We start from the raw sequence: 20,582 nt of genomic DNA, 5'->3' as shown, positions 1-20,582 counted from the left end.
TTATTCACAAGTAAAAATAGCCTTACCTGTCCATTGTCATGCATTTGGAATTCCCTTGAAGGACAGACAAGAAATAAAAATGGCAAGATGTTATTCCAAGAGAAAAAAGAATATATCTCCAAAATACAATTAATAGCAGGGCGGAGAATGTTGCACTTCCCCTTAGGATCTAACTGATTATGTTGAGGTGATCCATGTGGCATGGGCCCTGCTAAAGTATTGAGTGGTGGATGGATAAAGTCAGAACTGTGTATATTCAAAAGGCCATCCACCATGTGATTTTCTTGTCCATTGATTCCTAGTTCTGCAAGTAAATGTCATTCTTAAATAGGTTTCAAATGCAAAATGCATAGGGGATGCTCAGAGCATTGGACTGCTGGGAACATACCTTTTTTTTGTATAATTGAGAGCTAAGAACAATGCAAAGTTCCAGCTTGCAAAGATGGCTATGTATATTTTTTGCCTAAGAACAGGCACAGGATGAGGGCTGGTGTTAGAAGGGCAAAGCTGATGGATGCCCTCTGTGGGGCTTGTGTGTATGTTGTTGTTTTTTTTGTTTGCTTCCCTGCAGAGTTGCCAGGTGCTAAATGACTCCATAATGTTGTGCAAGGCCCCGGGCATTATACCTCGGGAGCAGGCACTGCCCCTTGGAGGTGCTCACCCTGATGAGTTTGGCTTCCTCTTGGATGATGTGGCTGCCACCCGGACCTTGAACCGTTCTGCTTTTACATACTACCCAGACCCTACTTTTGAGACCTTTGGGCCCAGCGGCATACTGGAAATTAAACCCGGATCCCATGTTGTCCTCAAGGTATTGGAACAGTCTGTGTTGGGGCTTTGACAATATAATTGAAATGAGGTTCCCCCGGTGCTTTAAAATACAAGTCTTTCTAGAAGCCGCTTGCTGGAAGCCACACTCATGACAAATGATTTTCTGCAACATTATAGGCATTAAATCCTTTTGGTCAGAGATGCAATAACCCAGAAGAACGGGGTCAGTGGGCTACCACGGCAAGTGTCTCTTGTTATGTTTGAGCCACACAAATGGAGAATTTGATCAAGGGGGGGGGGTATGAGTTTTAATGTTTTTTGTAGTTCCTTCCCTTTTGTATAATGCAACTTTTAGGCTTTTGGCTGCATAAAGAAGTTGTGACTACATAAAAACGTTTTTGGGGAAAAATTAAAATTAGAACCTAGTGCAAGGGTGACCTGAAGAGTATTCTAAGGATCAGGGACTCTGCTCTTCTGTCTTTCTCTGCTGCTGTTGTTGTTGTTGTTGTTTTGCCAGTTTCTGGCATTTACTTCCAATTTCCGGCAAAAAAATGCCAGTTGGGTAAAATGGATTCACTTAATGACCATGGTGTTCACTTAACAAATGCTACCAAAAACGCTGCTTTCATGGTGCTTTGACTTACGACTGCAATGACTTATGAGTCATTAGACTCAGTTTGGTTGTGAATGGAGGACTAACTTTTATCAGTGGGAAAGTAAAGCTTGCCTAGAGGGGCAAGAGATGTTGCCCAGCATGTCCCTTATTGTCAACTCAGAAAGGGAAAAAAAAACAAAAGTATTCTAAATGGCTTACAATCAAGTAAAAAAAAAAAAAAAGCTTGCTCAGGGGTACGAGCTCCTGTAAAAGACATAGCACAGAAGGAAAACAGGATGCCAGGCTGGAGATATGGATACAATTTCAGGCATTAATTTGTAAAGATTCTTAACAATAACCACCAGGATATAGTTTCATGCAGGAGGGTGTTGATATTGTCTTTCAGCTCTTCTCCCCTCGTTTCTCCCCCTATTCTTCCAGTGATTCTTAAACACTAAATTAGCTCCCAAATCTAAACGGAGGATGGTATAACTGTATATTCCCTATATTTTTCTTCTCAGGGCCGGAATCTGATCCCTGCAGTTTCCGGCAGCACACGACTCAACTACACAGTGCTGATTGGTGGAGAACCTTGCACCCTGACTGTTTCAGAAACCCAGTTGTTGTGTGATTCGCCAAGCCAAACTGGAGAGCAACCAGTCATGGTACACCTGATTCGTGGGCAGGGCTGAGTAAGGGACTTGAGCCATGCTCCTCCATTCTGGAAAGCGTCACTAATGTCATGGGCAGATCAGGACTTGTCCAGTTGATGACATTTTACATGCCTTAATACAGGTAGTCCTCAATTAGTGACCACAATTGGAACTGGCAGCTCTGTTGCTAAACACCTTGGTTCCTAGGTGGAAAAAATCACATGATCACGAGTTGTGATTTTACCTCCACATTCTCCACTATCTCTGCCTGTTGGAAGCCTGTTGTGAAGTACACATAGAGTGATCATTTGATTGTGGGATACTGCAATGTTTATAAATGTGCGCTGTTTGCAAAGTGCCTAAATGGCAATCATGGGAGCACAGGATACTGGGGCAGTTGTATATGTGAGGACTGGTTTCAAAACTGGTTTTATTACACTATTGTAACATCAAATGGCACTAAATGAGGCAGTCAGTAACTGAGGACTACTTGTATGACATTTTGTAAACCTGATAAATCTCTGGGGAGAGAAAAATCCCTAGTTTTTCCCAAAGACGTGTAGTTTAGATCCAGAATTGACACAAATGACTTCAGTCTTGCCCAGCTTTCTCAAACAAATACAAACAACATCCAGCTACAAATTCACATCTGTACTTGAAACCAATTGGATGTGGAGAAGACGCAGCGTTCCATAAGGAAGTCTTCCTATGTGAACAGCCGTGAACAATAATGAGGGAACATGAGATGTTCCCCTAAATTGTGGGTACTGATTCCTGACCTGGTTGCTGGTTGAAAAATAAAGGGTGAATAAGAAAGAAAGACTTAATGACCTGCTTGTGCGATCCAGATGGTATCTCACTGTCAACTGCTAGAAACTGAAAGAGTCCTTAGTCCAGGGGTGGGGAACCTTGGCTCTTTTATGACATGTGGACTTCAACTCCCAGAATTCCTGAGCCAGCATCCATAATTCTCAACTCAACTTGCAGAGTTGCTGTGGTGAAAATAGGAGGAAGAAGGCATGTTCGGTATTTTATTGTCTTATTTATAAAAATAATAAAGGGAAATAAGTAAGTATTGCTCTCCTTTCCTTGCAGATCCTGGTGGGAGGTCTATCCTTCTCTCCAGGCATCCTGCACATCTATCCTGAGGCAGCTTTGCCTTTGCCAGCTCTTGTGGGCTTAGGGGCCGGAGGAAGCCTCCTTTTGGGGGCTATCATTGGGGTGCTGGTAGCCTATAAACGGAAGACCCGGGATGCAGATCGGACTCTGAAGCGTTTGCAGCTGCAGATGGACAACCTAGAGTCACGGGTGGCTCTGGAATGCAAGGAAGGTACTGACGGGAGTAGAAATTGAAGGAAGTGCTATAAAACTGCCAAGAAGTGGTCAGAGAAAGAGGGAGGGGCATTGTCTTTGTTTCCAAGGCTGAAACATTTCATCAGTGTCTCCATTGGCATACAGCCCTGACTAACCGTCATATTCACAGGCACAGTTCTCATAGATCATAGTAAATAGTCTAGAATGTTTCCCAGCTCTTTATAACACCAAGGCTTATTTCCCCTCCCCCCCCAGCTAGTTTTGTTTGCTTGTTATACAGGGACCCTTTGTTTTCCCATTCCTATGTGAAAATGTATTTTGTACACCCACAAAGTCTTGGAAAAATTCATAACATTTCGTTCCCTCTTCAGCTCTCCCAAGAGTTAAACTTTCTCAGGGGAAGAAGAGAGGACACCTTGACTTCCATACATTTGCATAGGCATAGGGAACAGACCAAGGTGTGACTCAGACCTTGGACAAATCCAAGCCAATATCCTTTTCTCTGCAGTGTGGCACAGCCTTACGTTCACTGACAAAAATGAACAGCCCACAAAACTAGACAGGAGGCAAAATTCAGCAGGGGCGACTCACAAACTAAATACACCCAAACCTATATTTTTTTTCTTTGCAGTGTGGCAGTGCTTTTATCTTTGCTTCACTAGGACTCGTGTAGAGTCCTTTAAATTGGCTTTGTTGATACCAAGAATCTGATGTCGCCTTGAATTTCCCTCCCCCCCGAAAATTATGGGAAGCAATGGGGGGAGGGGGAGGCAGCAGCAAAGAGGTTCTGCTTAGACAAAATCTTTATCTAGTGCAATTTAAATTTATAAGAGGAAAAACAAACATAGCTATGTTGTAAATTTGTTTGCACAGAAAAATAAAAATGTATATTTTGGGTAAAAAAAGCTCATACTGAAAAGCAGAATGCCAATGGTACAGTTGTACAGTACTTCATTTTCATGCCTCTTAGATGTACAAGGATGGGGAGGTGCATGTGCGCATGCGCACACATGTACACACGCATTATCCCAAGAGGACATCTTACAAGAGTAACCTAAGATACATAATGGCCAAGTCGAGTGCATCAAATCGCATTTTCACTTCACTTGCGTAGTATCCAAGAACAATGGTTAAGGCAATTTGAGGCAGAAGATCCCACAAGCTCCTTGCCTCTCAATGGCAAGGAAAAATACACTAATAATGCTTTAAAGATGGGGGGGCTGACCATGACACCCCAAACCAATTGATTTGAGGCAGCTCTGCCTAATGATAAAACTCTGTTTTCAGCCCAGCTTGTTTTAGAGCAGGGGTGTCAAACTGCTGGCCCGCAGGCCAGATGCGACATGCCGAAATCACGCCCATCCCATTGCCGGCAATGGAAAAAAGTTACGATACATTGCGACACATCACGTGATGTTGCAAGTTTGACACCCCTGTTTTAGAGTAAAGGAAGGACAAGCAGAGAAGAGATTTGAGGAATATTATATCGCATGCATGAGTTATTACTCCAGTCTGAAATGATAGGTTTACCTGAGCCAGTTTAATATACACAGAGGAAGGATAGTGGCTTCAGAGATGTGATGTGATTCCAGTTGCCATCTAGTCTCAAAGGAGAAATGAAGAATTTAGATTCTTTTACAAGAAGTCTCATACAAGCTTAGCATATGCCTGTTACATGTTGCCAAAATATGCACTTGCAGTGTTTAAGCATGATGATCTTCAGTCTTTTCCATGTGAAATAATACCTATTCATTTTTGCTGCCTGATCTGATGAGACAGGGCTATTGCAGGCCAAGGATGGCAAGATGTTTAATTCTTTGGCTCCATTCTGGTCAAAAGAGGCAGAGTGGAAGGAAAAGTCTCCTTTGCAAAGAACTCAACACTTTTAACAGTCTTCTATCTTCTTCAGCTTTTGCTGAGTTGCAGACAGATATTAACGAGCTGACAAACAACATGGATGGCGTGAAGATCCCATTTCTGGATTATCGGACATATGCAAGGCGTGTGCTCTTTCCAGGGGTGGATGATCACCCGGCACTTCAAGAAACCAGTGTGAGTGCTTGTTATGGAAAAATTAGACCTGTGTGACATGCTGTCTTAACAATAATATTAAATTGGGTATAAATTGAGCTATGGAGATTGGTTTATCATGAGGTTTGGTACACTGAGGCCTTTATATTTCAATATCTCTGGTATCGTCTGCTGAACTTGTCTATTCAGATGCTTGTTCCTGAAATTATGTATTGGGGCTGATTCTGCTCCCAATACGATGGATCTAGGAGTTCCTTTTCTTCATATACCAGCACAGAGACCCCCTTAGTTTGTAGATAATGGCCATCAAGCTGAACGTCTTACTGATCTTCATTTCCATCTTGTTAGATCTACGAAGGTTGCATTCAAGAGCAAATCTTAATAGTATTAAAGAGTGGAGGCAAACGGGGAAACTACATATTTTATGAGATTATCTATCTATCTATCTATCTATCTATCTATCTATCTATCTATCTATCTATCTATCTATCTATCTATCTATCTTTTATCTGTCTGTATCATCTGTCTGTCTTATATCATCTATCTATTTCTGCCTGCCTGTCTGTCTGTCTTGGGGCTATTGGAAATGAAGTGGTATGATCCAACAAGGCAGTCGGCATGTTCCAAAGTTCATAGAGGTGAAACAGGTATGTGAAGTCAAGAGCATATAAAAAGACTTTCCCAGTTGTGAGCAACACACCCAGCCTATGGCATGCAGAAAGCTACAAGGAATATTTGTCATTGCCCATGCTAGCCATATTGGCTTAGGGAGCGGTTTCTCTTTTCTTGCTTCTGCAGACACCACCAAGCACAGAGAAAGGGCTCCGTCTCTTTGGGCAGTTGCTACACACTCGGCCTTTCCTGCTGACCTTCATCCACACCCTGGAAGGCCAGCGAGGTTTCTCCATGCGAGATAGAGGCGCTGTTGCTTCTCTGACGATGGTGGCCCTGCAGGGCAGGCTTGACTATGCTACTGGGGTGCTGAAGCAGCTGCTGGCTGACCTCATTGAGAAGAATCTGCAGAACCGTGCCCACCCCAAGCTGTTGCTCCGTCGGTGCGAGACCTTTCATTCCCATGATCCTCTCCTCCTGGTCCCATTGAATGTTGCTGTTTAGTAATTAAATTGGCAACAGTGAACAGTGCATGAGTCCGTATTATCAACAATATTCGTGGGATAGTCAGAGCACAAGTTAGAAGAGTGGAGAGATCCAGATCCTTTCTTCCTTTTCACAAAACACTACCACAGGTATAGGGGACTTCTTCCATCTCACAGACGCAAGCAACACTCTCCTCTGTCTTTCTCTTGTTCCAGGACAGAGTCAGTGGCTGAGAAAATGTTGACCAATTGGTTTACTTTTCTGCTGCATAGGTTCCTGAAGGTAAGACTGCCTGAAATTTGGGCTCTTCAGATTTATTCTGTTACAACCCTGGAATCATTAGCTTCATCAATTTAATGATATTCTTCGCTGGGATGCTGGGAAATTTGAGAGAAAATGCTGGGAACTCTTATTCAGTGATAGAATATAAGCCCTAAATGTAGAAGACTTTAATCCTTGGGACTTCCCTTAAAAAAAGAACAGATAGATCTGATGAGAATAGAAAATACAGATTTACCTATGATCTCATTTGCTGCCTGCAGATTCCCAGGTTTCCTGCTTCAAGCTTCTCTCTTCCTTACCTAGGAATGCGCCGGGGAGCCATTATTCATGCTGTTCTGTGCCATCAAGCAACAGATGGAGAAAGGCCCAATAGATGCCATCACAGGCGAGGCACGCTACTCGTTGAGCGAGGACAAGCTCATTCGCCAGCAAATTGATTACAAGACCTTGGTGAGCTTAGGAGGTGGCAATAGGGAGTCAACCACATATTCCACTTCAATAAATCATGGCTGTATGTAAGAAGAGGCTTGTTGCCTAAGTCATTCTAGTTTGCAATTCTGGCTTGGAGGCATCGGTGCCACCATATTAATTAAGCGTTTTCATTTTGTAACCATTGGAAACTTTCCTAAGTGGGTTAATTACTTAATTTCAAAATGGGGGACCAGCCTGGAAGAAGCAGAGCTGTAGACAGAGCTGGAAATTATGGGTGATGTACCATGAAAGATTACCTTGTGCAAAACACCGTAACGCTATAGAGAATCGGGATTTGATGGGTATTCTGCAAGGTATTTCATGCTGGGCTGCAGCTAAGGTAAAGGCAACAGGTGCTGATTATAGACAGCTTGGGAAGACAGAAAGTCTCTTTAACAAAGTAGCCAAATATTTTGTCCTTTTATGAATAAGCTGCCTCTGGTTTTAATATCACAAACTCCCAATTGCAGTTCTGTTATCTACATTCATATTTGGCAATAGGGATTTTTAAAACACTGAAACACTCATTTGGAGCTGTGTTAAAATACAGAGGTTAAAATGGCTATTTTCCTTAGCTATTAAAGATGGGAGAAGTGGAATGGTTACCTCTTATTCCAAATCCCAGATCTGTGGATGTTCCTAAATGTGTGTCTTTACCATGGCTTAAAATGAGCAGATTTATTTTCTCTGCCAGACATTATTATGCACCCCTCCTGAGCCACCTGGGGGACCTACAGTGCCTGTTAAAGTATTAAACTGTGATTCAGTGACACAAGCGAAGGAGAAGCTTCTAGATGCCGTATATCGAGGCGTACCCTATTCGCAGCGGCCACGAGCTGAAGACATGGAGTTAGGTATGAAGGCAGGAGCATGGCAGAAAGCAGGTGGGGGTCGTGAGCATGGAATGGACCTGGGTAATCAGCCACTGGCTTAAATTTGTAACTAAATAGGAAGAGAGAATAATAAAGCCAACTGTCTTCCCACTCGTCTTCCGGTTTATCCCAGAGTGGTGTCAGGGTGCTGGGGGACGGACCGTCTTGCAGGATGAAGATGCCACAAGTAAAATTGAAGGAGACTGGAAGCGGCTCAACACTTTGGGACATTATCAGGTATTTGCCTTCCTTTTCTGGACTAATTCACCATGAGGGTGGAGGTTCGTTCTTCGACCTCAGAGAACGCACCTCCACCCTCATCCTCCACCCGACCTACAGACATTCACCACCATCACTGATTAACTATTTTAATATGTATGTTTCAGTTTGAGACTAAAACCTTCAATAGTGTACGTGAATGTACAGTTTTAGTTTTCTTTTAAAGCTCTGAGTAGTTTATATTGTAGCAGTCATGCTTACCGTAATATTGCCAGCAGCCAACACATTATGAAGAATCCTTTAGTCTCCCCTGGAGTAGAATCCATTGAGATCAAGAAGGGGAAACTGAATCTCTCTGAATAAAAACCACAGAATGGCACTTGGCTTTGGATTAAAGCTTACCTCAAGGTGCTGCTCTTAATAGTCTTGGGTTGCCTCAGAGGTCCTCCTCATGTTGGTGGTTTGTTCTTGTGTATTTCTTTAGAAATTAGTGTGACATATAATTGCTAGCATTATGAACCAAGTAGCTTCCTGTTCAGCTTTTGGCTCCATCATAAATTTGATCAGAGGGCTTTGCCCAAACTAGTGTTCTCTTAAACTCCTCAATGTTTGCATGAATGAATGCACAGATACTGTGATGATAGAAGGTTAGTAATCCCTTTAGAGCTATCTGTAATCCTGCAGTATTGTCACCCACAATGTCACCTGTCCTAGTGCTAGTAATAGGTAAAAGATATTGTGGTTAAACAAACAATAGTCAAAATGAAGCTCAGTTCACATTATGTAAGTATCTAATGGCAAGTATTTATGTATTGATGTTTTGGCATATTGTCTTGACAGCATGATTGCAGATAATTCTAAAAAGTTCACAAACTTTCTCTCACTACTATACCCTTACTCTAGTTTCTGGTATGAGAGTAATGATTCTGCTCTAATTTACAGAGTTTACAATGACTGTGTAAAATGCATTGAAAGTTTGAAGTGTACTGATAGAAGAGAATATTAGAGTTAAATTGTGGGAATCCTTGGTGCTCTCTGACCTTGTTGGTTTTCTTGCAAATGTTTCATTACCAAACTAGGTGGCAACATCATTGCTGAGATGGTAATATCATCAGATCATTGATGATGTTACCTAGTTTGGTAATGGAACATCTGCAAGAAAACCAACAAGCTCAGAGAGCACCAAGGACCCCCACAATTTGAAGTGTTCTATGTTAATTCTAAGTGTTATTAATGGTGTTAACTGGCCGACATTCTTCTTTCTTCTCTTCCCCATCCCAATCCATCTTACCTTTAAACCTACTTTCCCCTTTCTTCCACTCCTGCCACCTCTGCAATTTAACACACAGGTGGCAGATGGCTCCACGGTGGCCTTGGTTCCTAGGCAGGCATCAGGCTACAATATTGCAAGCTCCTTCACTTTCACCCATTCGCTGAGTCGCTATGGTAAGGAATGGCACACCTCCACCCCACCCACCCACCCATCCCCGATCTTCACCATCACAGAGATGCATGTCTGCCCCGAATGACTTGCGAGCCCCACATTTCTCCAACAGCGTAACCTAACATTGCAAAGAAATGCTTAACCCAGTTTGGGTGTGGAGGAACTCTAAAACGTAGTAGAGGCTGTCTGTGAGCTGTGTGTTGCTTGGACCGCCGCCAAAGTGGTATCTGTGATAGGTTGTCCCTTTTGAAGCACCCTTGGAAAGAATTCTCTGTATTTTCAAAGGGTTTCTGGGCAAGGGGAAAATCCATGTTTCTTGCCCAAGAGAGAAGAGAGCAGCATGGATAACAGAGGGAGGGAAGGATGGGATATGGATGTAGATGACCTCAGAGTGGAGTCTTCAACAGGTTTCTAAGGGAGTGTGGCCACCTGGTTAAGATTTAAGCAGATAGATAGAGACTAGGGCTATGTAAAGATCCAGATTTAAATATTATTTAGAGGAGCAGATGTGAGCACGCCCTTTGCACCTATCGGGAACACCTTAAAGCAGCAATGCATGCTTCTGGAACATGTTCCATACGTGTGGTGTAATGTGCAGGAACTCTTTGAAAATATATGCTGGAGCGGTCCAGACTTTCTGACTAAGGAGCCAAATTCCACACTCTGTATACATTATGCAAATGTTCATCCTTTCTCATTTTTCGTAGTTTTTCAAACCCTGAAAATCTTACCTGCTTGCAGTTCATTTTACATTTTTAAGGCTGTTATTATTATAACCATAAACTCTAGAAATGTGCTTGAAAGTAAGAAACTTGAAGTGCTTCACTTTTGGGGCTTGTTCTTAATTCTTGCTGAGTTGCAGCATGTTTGCCCTCCTTGAAATTGGAAGGAATACCCCTTGAAATTGTATATTCTGACATTTGGGATGTGTTTTCAGGATACAGCCTTTCCTCCTTGTCTGAGGCCTCATAAACTGAGATTACAGTCTTGTGGAAATGAGCCTCTGTCGTTGTCTTTTTATGTGGCTTGGCATGCAGAGGCATGTCCTCTGACATATACACACATAGGCTTTATATGGTGCAGTAGATGCTTCTTTGCCTGTGAAGGGCCATCTCCATCCTATGTGTTTAGCAGCTCTACAAACTGAGATCCAAGTGATATTTCCGTGATCAGTCTTTGACAGGCAGCTCTTGCCACGTCTGAATTTTATTCCCGGGGCTTCCTCCCAGCATTATCCTGGCCTAGCTGTAATTTTCATTGCTATTCCAGGCACGAAATGTCTATAATTTTACAGCTACTCCCACTTTGTGGTTGGAGCGGAAGGGGTATACTTTACTTGGTCTCTGGAGGGTGAGGATGATGGTAATAGTGGTTCTGCTCAGATTTCAGGCACTGAGCCTGGAAAAAAAACCTCTTTCCTCTGGATATAGAAAGGACTTTAAAAAAAAAAGTTTAATCAGGGCTGGAAGGAGATGCCTGAATTGAGCAAACTCAAAGTGACTTCATTTCTCACCCCTCCCATCCCCTGCAGAGAGTTTGTTGCGCACCTCCAGCAGTCCAGAGAGCTTGCGCTCACGAGCTCCCATCCTTACTCCAGATCAAGACTCAGGCACCCGCCTCTGGCATCTGGTCAAGAACCATGAGCATCTCGGAGACCCCAAGGAAGGGGAGCGAGGGAGCAAGATGGTTTCTGAGATCTACCTCACCCGGCTCCTTGCCACCAAGGTATGGTTGGCAGAGAACTGGATCTCGGAGTCAGTAGACAGGTTTGGTCCTCACCTACACCACCCTACACCCTACATTCACTCTACAACCTGGAGTGGAGGCATTCAGTCAAGATATTCTAAGTTTAAATCAACCCTTTATTTTATTTATTTTGTTTATTAAATATCTGTGCTGCCTATCTCACTGATTCGGAGACTTTGGGGGACTTGCAATAGAATAAAAAAGTTAAACGGTGCTAAACAACAATTCAAATTAGAAAATTTGAATAGAAAAGTTAAAAGTTAAAAACCAAGGTGATGGGCGGCCTGAGGATGAGGTAAGAATCTTCTCTACCCTGTTAGCCACCCCCAAAATAGAAAGCTCCAGGGCCCCAGGCCAAGCAGCAGAGTCATGTTTTTAGGCTCTTCCACAAGGCCAGGAACGTGGGGGCAGACTTCATCTCCAACTGGGGAATATTCCAGAGAGCAGAGGCCACAGCAGAAAAGTCTCTTCTCCTGAACCCTGCCTGCCAAAATGTTTTGGTTGATTGATGTCTTTCTTTGGAAGATAAGGTATTGCACAGTTTCAGAAGGAGTCCTTTAATAGATGACCAAGAGATTTTTCAGCCTTTGTTGGCTCTATATCTCTTGCCTTCAACAAAACTTTGCTGAAGAGACATTTCTCCATTTTGCTGTTTCAGTTTTTGTTCAATCTTACCAAGTTCTTCACATAGATAGCCTGCCACTTCTGAACAGAACATTGTTAACGTACCTCTTGTCTAGCAACGGGAGCAGGAACATGGGTTCCCTTGCTTTGGACCCTCTGCTATTCTGCCACATTTTCAGTGCCTGCCAGCTGACATCTAAATAAAGTTTCAGGTGCTTTATTGACACTGTGGAACATCAGATCTGGCAAAAATCAAAGCTGTAAATTGCCAGGGAGTAAAGAAGAAAAGCAAGTATCATTTGAGGTCTGAATTGTAGTTGTGTATATTTGTGTTCTCTGTGCTTGATTTAATTACATTATCTGGAACTTTGTTGTAATATATTTTGGTAATATGTACTGATGCTATCAAGATCCTCACAGAGCAATCATTCCCATGGTACCTTGGGAGAAGCAGCAATAATTTACATGGATATGAAAGTGGCTTCTGTTGAAATGTAGATGCAATTTAAGCTTGTGGATTTCGAAGGGATTAATGTTATAATTCCAGATCATGACCATTTGATACAGATTTATAGTTAAACTCTAGTAACAGAGTACGAGAGGAGCTGGGAAAGAATATCTCAAACAGATCACTGACACTTGGTATTTTTCTGGGAAATATTGAGATTAAACTTATTCTCTGACAGCTGTTTACAGTACTTTTATTTTCTGTGGGATCCTAATACGGACCTTAGTTTTTGCAAAACTAATGATTGTCCCTTTGCATAATTTAGTCAACTATTTTATACACATTGATCTAGACCCTGTGTGTCAGTTTTCAGATCATGTGACATTCAGGAGGCAACTGAAAAATGAGCCAGTTTGGGCATCTAATGGAACTAATGGGTGACAAAATGTGCTTTTGACAATTGCAAGCTTGACTTTGCTAAAGCAGGTGTGTACATTTTTCTCCAAGGTTATGAAGATTTGAAATCTGGTAATGAAATTGCCATTTTCATGATCTGGAAGAACTCAGATAGATATTGTGAGCTGTCCAGAGTCATTTGCTGAGATGGACAGCTATAGAAATCAAATCAAATCAATCAATCAATCAGTATTTCTAGTTTCAAATCACAGTCAACCTCTATTCTGCCAGGTGTTCCACCCGTCAAGTTTAAGGGAGAATTTACCATTATTGATCAATTCTGTTGTTTTTGTTTGGTGGAGGTGAAGTTAGGAAATGCAGTTGGGATCTCCCCAGATTAACGTTCTTTCCAACCACCTCAAAAGATATATTGCAGAAGTATTTGTGTTTTCCAGGGCACATTGCAAAAGTTTGTTGATGACCTGTTTGAGACAGTGTTCAGCACAGCACACCGGGCCAGTGCCCTTCCCTTGCCCATCAAATACATGTTTGACTTCCTGGATGAACAAGCAGAGCGGAGACAGATTGGGGATGCTGATGTTCGACATACCTGGAAAAGCAACTGGTGAGATTTCTGCATTTTGATTTGTTGTCGACACATGCTATAGCTGAATTGTGAACCGCAGCTAGAAACCCACAGCCTAGCACGGCTGTGAGTTCCTATCAATCTGCCTAACCCAGAACTGAGCAGGAGTTTCCCAGCTTCCAACAAAACCAAAGGACTCCACTCTTCAAAAGCATTTAATGTAACAATGAAATTGAACATCAGCCTTTAATTCCCTTTCATTTTCTCTTCTTCTTGTGACAGATCATTTGGCTCAAGAGATGGCAGTTCTTCCAATATCAGTGTCTCATACCTCTTACCCCTTTCTCAATTCTAGTTTGCCCTTGAGGTTTTGGGTGAATGTCATCAAGAATCCACAATTTGTTTTTGATATTCACAAGAGCAGCATCACGGACGCTTGCCTCTCGGTTGTGGCCCAGACCTTCATGGACTCGTGCTCTACCTCTGAGCATCGCCTAGGCAAGGATTCCCCTTCGACAAAGCTATTATATGCCAAGGATATTCCTGTTTATAAAGGCTGGGTGGAAAGGTGAGGTGCTGGATAAAGGGGGGAAAATATGGATTATGATACTAGTTGGCAGATCACTTTCTCTTCTAGGAAATGGAAATTGCACCATCTCCAGATCATAGACTTCATATGCATTGCAAACTCCTGATTAACAAAACACAATTGCTCTGTTCATAGTATATGTTGAATCCATATCCTTAATTATTAATATGATGACCTAGTTCAGGCATGTCAAACTCGCAACGTCACGTTACTTTGCACCCCGGCAATGGGGTGGGCTCAGTTTCAGTGTGGCGCATCCGGCCTGCAGCCTGGCAGTTTGACATGCCTGATCTAGTTCATACAACATGCTAAAGCAACTGAAGGGTTTCCACAACATGGTGAAACATACACTGGCCAACTGCATTTAGCTTAGTCATCTGGTGTGAACTCAACAAGTATGGCTAACAAGGCCAATCCTGCTTGACTGAATCACTAAAAGGGGTGTGATATGTGGCCTCCTCTTCCTTTCATTACATAGAACAGGCATGTCAAACTGCCAGCCCACGGGCCAGATGCGTCATGCCTGGCATGCCTGACACAGAAGAAGGAAGGGGGCTCTCTTCAAGTAGCAATTAAGCCAGAGGGGCAGGAGAACCGAAGTGCTAGATTACCACAGGTAGTCTTTGACATACAGTAGTTGAGCCCAAAATTTACACTGCTAAGTGAGACAGTTAAGTGAGTTTTGCACCACTTTGCAACCTTTCTTGCCACTGTTGTTAAGTGAATCACTACAGTTGTTAAATTAGTAACATGGTGGTTAAGAGAAGCTGGCTTCCCCATTGACTTTGCTTGTCAGAAGATCGCAAAAGGTGATCACAGGAGCCCATGACACTGCAATCATCATAAACAAGTTGCCAAGCATCCAGATTTTGATCACAGACCATGAGGATGCTGCAATGGTCATAAGTATGAAAACTGGTCATAAGTCACCTTTTTTAGGGCTGTTGCAACTTCGAACAGTCACTAAATGAATGGTTGTAGTTTGAGGTCTGTACAGTTGGATTCATGTCTTGGCCCAGAGAATGGCTAGCAATATTACTGCATGCTAGTATCTTCAGTAGCTTGTTGATGATTCCTAGCTAATCCTTGATGATCTGTGTAAACTTGGGCCATTACAAGCAATCAAGTTAGTTTTTTCTAAGTTTGTACAGAATATTATCCTATTAAGCGTGAGAAATTTGTTTACGATATAAATTAATCCAAGGGACCCTTTCCCTAAGTGTCCAACTTTCCTTCAGCCATAGCTTTTGAGAATCAGTTGTATGGCTTCTTGCTGTTTTGAGGTAAGAAATATGAAGATTACTCTATATGCTGTAAAATGGGCAAAAAACCCCTCCAGACCTATCAACTGTTTTATGTGCTAATAGAAGGGAAGTCATATGAAAATCAGTTGATCCTTCCTCGTATATAAAACCCCTTTAGGTTCATATGTTTCCCCCCCCCCACTAATATCAGTTTTTTAGGAACTTGGGCCAGGTTTTTCCTTCATCACATGCTGCTAATTAAACTCTTCTGCATGCAAAGCTTGTCTTCTGCCAGTGAACTAGTAGTTACCCCATTTGTAGAGAATGAAGTTAGCCAGGCAGGAATCAACTATTCTCATGCTAGAAAGAACTGTTATGTCAGCACAGATCAGGTGCTTTCTGAGTCCATCAAGAGAAAGCCAAATATCTATTGACTCAGAAAAGTAGGTGCAAAAAAGCCTAGAGTTTAAATCTTGGAGTATTGATTTGTATAACCCTTAGAGTTATCTGTATATATGGCTTCAGTCTTGTCTGCAATAGAGATTAATCTTCCAGAGTCGTGTTTGGGAGCCTTCAACCAAATAAGCCAATTATAGAATAAGGAGTTATTTGTCTGGAGAGCCAGGATTTACAGCTATGGCTATCCGAAGCTTGACACTGTCCAGAAATTATAGCAAAAGAATTTATCCACTTAATCCATGATAAATCTGCCCAACTTTCCCTAATCTGGGCTGACCAATTTCCAAATTTCTCAACCAGTATAGACATTGATGAAATTTGAGAAGTCTTTCCACATATTGGGAGAATGTCATGATTCTGGAAAGTTAATTGATTAGGGTAAGGCACTGTTTTGGCATTCTTCCTTACCATTTTCCATTTAAGATGGGGAGGGAGTTGCCATATTAAAAATATACAGAATTCATTTCTTAGACTTATCTGGAAACAGTTGTAATGGCATACTGAAGATTGTGTTCAAAATTAAGGAATCATAGGAAAGAATGGGTTCATGTAGTACTTTCTACATTTTTTTAACATATAGCCCTCCCATTATCCAACTGTGCATGGTCAAAGCTGATGTCATCTAATATATATAGGGAGGGCTGAATGAAGATTGAATTGTTCAGATTATGGCACTTTAGTTCCTTGGCACTCTTTTTAATTGTTTTTCTGTCTTGTCATCCCAATGTTCCTGGCATTGTGGTGGCTCTCTCTGCCAGATACCAAATTTGGCATCTATGTCCCCTCCCCCTGCCACCTCAAGTTTGCATGCCAGACTAATTATTAAAATCAATGTTTATCCAAATACACCATTTATGCATTATTTGAGCTAAGTATTTCAGAAAGTGCAGCCGAGTGCCAAGGATGTCAGTTTGCTGAATTTGTATGCTGGCTTTGTATGCAAAGCAAAAATCAATTACAACAAATCAAGAGACCTAGAACTGCATTTTATTTATGTTTATAAGCAGTTCGTTTAGGATTGTGCTTGTTCTTTCCTCTACTGAGATCAGAGGGACAATTAGGCAGAGTCATCCACTATAACTGCCGGTATATGAAATCCTAAAACAATATTTGTCTCTGTGTTCTAGGTACTACCGGGACATCACCAAGATGGCTTCCATTAGTGACCAAGACATGGATGCCTACCTAGTAGAACAATCCCGTCAGCATGCAGGGGAATTTAACACATTGGGTGCACTGGGAGAGCTGTACAGCTATGTGGGAAGGTACCGAGATGAGGTGAGGCCATGGCTAGGTCACAACTTTTCCTTCCCCCTTCTGAACCCACACTTGTCCTCAGAGGAGTTATCAACTATACATCTCATGAGAATGGAGCCTCACTTGTACCTTACACGGCAGACAACGTGTTCAGTGGAGACAGGGTAGCATCTAATTAGACATGTTCTCAGCCAGCTCCTTCGGTAGCCTCTACTTTTGTTCAACTCCTGCAGCTCTCATAAAATTCGTCCTACGGTTCAATAGCCAAGGGGTGATTTACAGCATTGGAGAAGATATTGTGACAAATGGAGCCTTACCCTTTAATACCTGTGCCACCCTTCCATCCATTTCCCTCTTCTTTTTAGTTTCCCGCTCTATGTCTGTCACACTTTCACCTCTTGTAAATAGGTATGTCAGCTTTCAGAGGGAGGGCCCTGTTTTATAGACGGTTTAATCCTAAGGAGCAAAAAAAAAAACACCAAAAACTGTGAATCTATCCTAGGGAAGGAAGCCTCTCTTTTTCCAACACTCTTACTCAAGCCCAAAACTCCTCCTAATAAGTGAACAATCATGTTGCCAACCTTTTTTTTTTTCTTTAACCCCTTGCCGTTTAACATCCCTTTCCAATTTTACTGGATATTTCTCCATCCTGGTCCCTTGGTCTTATACCCCATTTTGCCCCTGGGAGTTTGGGCCTTAGCTCCTCCTGGTCTGTTTTTGCCTTTCTCCCTCTTCTGTTCCTCCCCTTGGACTGAACCTTTTGTTTCCAATCTCTCCCTGCCTTGCCCCCAGATCCTGACAGCGTTGGAACGGGATGCTGCCTGCCGGAAACACAAACTGAGGCTGAAGCTGGAGCAAGTCACCACTCTTGTTTCAGGAACAAGCTGAGGAAGCTGGAGGGGGCAGGAGGGCAAAGGGAGCGGGCAGCAGGCATCCAGGATAGGTGCCTCCAAAGGGACTCTACCTCCAACTTGGCTTGCGGCCCCACAAAGGGGAACAGACTTGACCTTTTTAACCTCCTAGGGGGCAAGAGACCTGTGACCTTTTCCCCTGGGGTGGCAGAAAGTCGCTGTGGTGCCTCCCCTCCCCAGCCTTCAGTCTGGAAGCAATAACAAGCACCCGCTCCTCTGACTTGGGAGGGGCCACCCAGAATAAGCAATGGGGTTGGGGTGCAGCCTGATCATGCCCCCTCCCCCTCAAGCTGGCAGCTAAATGGAAACCCCCTCACCCCAAATGTTTGTGGACCCCTCTCTTCAGTCATCCCGATCATCTCCCCAGTCCCCCACTCCTTGTTGGTAGCTGGTGGAATCTGCCCTTGTTCTGTTTTTGGTAACCATGGCAATTGGATATTTTTAATCTTACCTGACAGTGCTCTCCCCCCCTCCCAAACATTCACTCCTTCCCCACCTGTTGTGCCCTCACTGGGTGCAGTGCCTTACTCATTAATTTATTATTGCATCTTGTTAAGATTATTGGCTGTAAATGATTCCATTCCCTGGGTGTAGAGATTTCAGTGTAAAAAGTCCTTCATCCCCCCCACCCAACCCCCACCCCAACCTTTTTGTTCTTAGAGTCTGTGTAAATATTTGCACTGCAGCCTGGAGGGATTTGGTCCCCCCCCCTTTCCTCCCCAAAAATAAAATAAAATAAATTAAAAATAAGAATAAGAATCCCCCTTCAGGGACTATGGAATTGTGGTGGGGTGGGGAATGCCCCTGCAGAAGCATGGGCTTTTTATTAGTTCATTTTATAATTACTTTTTTCTTTTGCTAAATAAAAGCCTGGAAAAAATGCTCTTCTTGATATGATGTGGAGGGATTGGGGGAAATGCCAGAAAAGGGGTATTCCGTGGAAACAGGCCCCCATCCTCTTGCATTCCGGTGTTACAAGGAGATATTTTGGACATGCATCCCCATGTGCAGCCTTCTCACCATCTACAGTTATGGCTTTTCTTTCGAATTGCACCTAAAGTGTGGGAACAATGCCAGTTCATTTAGGCATTAAAAATGTTGCTTTTTTACAGTAAAATTCCAGCTGATCCATCTGCCCAAGTACGTAACCCTTTTTAGTCACTAAACAGGTTTGCTGCTACTAATTTGCTTGTATATATACTGTAGATCAAGAAGACGTATAACCTTAAATGCCCATTGTGGGCTGAGCCCGTTTGGGCTGTTTACTCACCCCTCTGTGTCTGCCAGAAACCTTAAGGAAACATATTGATCATGAATGGGTAACATGTCCATTACATAAGGGGGGGGGGAGCCTGTTTAACCTTGACTAGGCCAGGGAATTCCTCTGTTGAAGTGCTAGACTGGCCTCCAAATACCCAAATGAATTGGGGTGAGATGAGATGGACTCTTCCATTTCTGGGGATTGGTCAGCGGTGGAATTTACTAACATATTTCCATATATAAAACATCTTTCTATGAAAATGTAATATTAACACAGCAAGAAAAAAGTTCTTTCTTAGACAACTTCTATTTGCAAAGAGTTATTTTAAAAAGAGAGAGAGAAAACGGTTTTAAAAAGTGTTCATCTACCTCAAATCTGTTTTATCAGATCAGCTTTCCACCACTTGCTGGATCACATGGGACCAAGTTGCTTCCATTCTTGTATAGGGATTTGGTGTCCATCGTTCACTCTTTCTGTGGAGACCCAAACGATAAAAAAAATGCCAACCACATTTCAGTATATTCCTATATTGCCTCCCCACTTTTTAAAGACATTTTAGTTGCTGGTTTTGTTTTGTTAAAAAAATGTGATTGCCTTAGCAGCCTATCTAATCTGTGAACTGATAAAGTGGTGTTAAAGTTTTTCATGCTTTTGTGCCTTTAATTAGCAGTCTCCCTTTAGAGCTTCTGCTCCTTGTTTCAGTGTGGGGATAACATTAGTGAACAATAGCAATAATTTATTCCCTGAAAGAGGGTAAGTCATGGTTGACTTCTCTGCCTCTCCTTATTTTCACTTATAGTGTAGTAGTAGTAGTAGTAATAGTATAACAATAACAATAATAATAACAATAATAATAATAATAATAATAATAATAATAATAATAATAATAATAATAATAATAATAATAATAATTCATTAAACCTCCCCCCAACATTAATGTATAGATAAAATGCCACGGTCCCTGCAGCAGTTGGAACATGGAGCAGAAACTGCCAGGAGGAAACTTCTAATTAAAGCTGTAGAAACTAGGGTTGTGAGAGAACATAGTACAGTACTAAATTAGATGTGCTATGGAACCACTATTTTAATTTCAGTTTCATGTGCTGCAAGACAAAACAAAAACTTTTAGTAGCACTAGGGAGGTCAAGTGTGAAAACCATCCAAGTTATTTCACTTACATAGAAATGTAGCTCTGCCTAATGCTTCCTTTCACCTCTTACCACAGATGTTTGTGTGCTTCCATATGTACTTCCTTGCTGCTTCAGTGTCCGTTGAATTAAAAGTTACCTATTGCTGCTGGGGTGCCATTGC

At 42.3% G+C, this 20,582-nt stretch overlaps 1 protein-coding gene and 1 long non-coding RNA gene across 9 annotated transcripts in view; one reads left to right on the top strand and one right to left on the bottom strand.

The window, feature by feature from the left end:
• Positions 1 to 18,026, top strand: part of PLXNA3 (plexin A3) — a 66,214-nt gene extending 48,188 nt beyond the window's left edge. For 6 of the 8 annotated variants that reach the window (XM_039365987.1, XM_039365991.1, XM_039365990.1 and 3 more), the window contains 15 exons: positions 572 to 811; positions 1,888 to 2,031; positions 3,115 to 3,349; positions 5,243 to 5,385; positions 6,163 to 6,419; positions 6,678 to 6,744; positions 7,048 to 7,194; positions 7,910 to 8,069; positions 8,221 to 8,324; positions 9,656 to 9,752; positions 11,282 to 11,475; positions 13,420 to 13,589; positions 13,906 to 14,118; positions 16,970 to 17,120; positions 17,892 to 18,026. In XM_039365987.1, coding sequence (XP_039221921.1) covers positions 572 to 811; positions 1,888 to 2,031; positions 3,115 to 3,349; positions 5,243 to 5,385; positions 6,163 to 6,419; positions 6,678 to 6,744; positions 7,048 to 7,194; positions 7,910 to 8,069; positions 8,221 to 8,324; positions 9,656 to 9,752; positions 11,282 to 11,475; positions 13,420 to 13,589; positions 13,906 to 14,118; positions 16,970 to 17,120; positions 17,892 to 17,987 — 2,418 coding nt within the window. In that variant the 3' untranslated portion in view covers positions 17,988 to 18,026. Of the gene's footprint in view, positions 1 to 571; positions 812 to 1,887; positions 2,032 to 3,114; positions 3,350 to 5,242; positions 5,386 to 6,162; positions 6,420 to 6,677; positions 6,745 to 7,047; positions 7,195 to 7,909; positions 8,070 to 8,165; positions 8,325 to 9,655; positions 9,753 to 11,281; positions 11,476 to 13,419; positions 13,590 to 13,905; positions 14,119 to 16,969; positions 17,121 to 17,891 lie in introns of those variants that run through there. The other 2 variants (XM_039365992.1, XR_005559497.1) reach the window with 2 other exon arrangements.
• A 911-nt stretch (positions 18,027 to 18,937) lies between these two features.
• The window catches only part of LOC120318426, a 28,665-nt gene continuing 27,020 nt past the window's right edge, over positions 18,938 to 20,582 (bottom strand). Inside the window, exons 2-3 of the long non-coding RNA XR_005559498.1 lie at positions 19,640 to 19,744; positions 18,938 to 19,064 (exon numbers count right to left, since the gene is read on the bottom strand). This is a non-coding gene — a long non-coding RNA (uncharacterized LOC120318426). The remainder of the gene's footprint in view (positions 19,065 to 19,639; positions 19,745 to 20,582) is intronic.

Source organism: Crotalus tigris, unplaced genomic scaffold (assembly GCF_016545835.1).
Source record: "Crotalus tigris isolate CLP2741 ecotype Arizona unplaced genomic scaffold, ASM1654583v1 scf7180000020218.1340706, whole genome shotgun sequence".
In the NCBI taxonomy this organism is placed as follows: Eukaryota; Metazoa; Chordata; class Lepidosauria; order Squamata; family Viperidae; genus Crotalus; species Crotalus tigris.
Note: the sequence above shows the minus strand (reverse complement) of the source record. Positions and strands in the feature narration are given on the sequence as shown.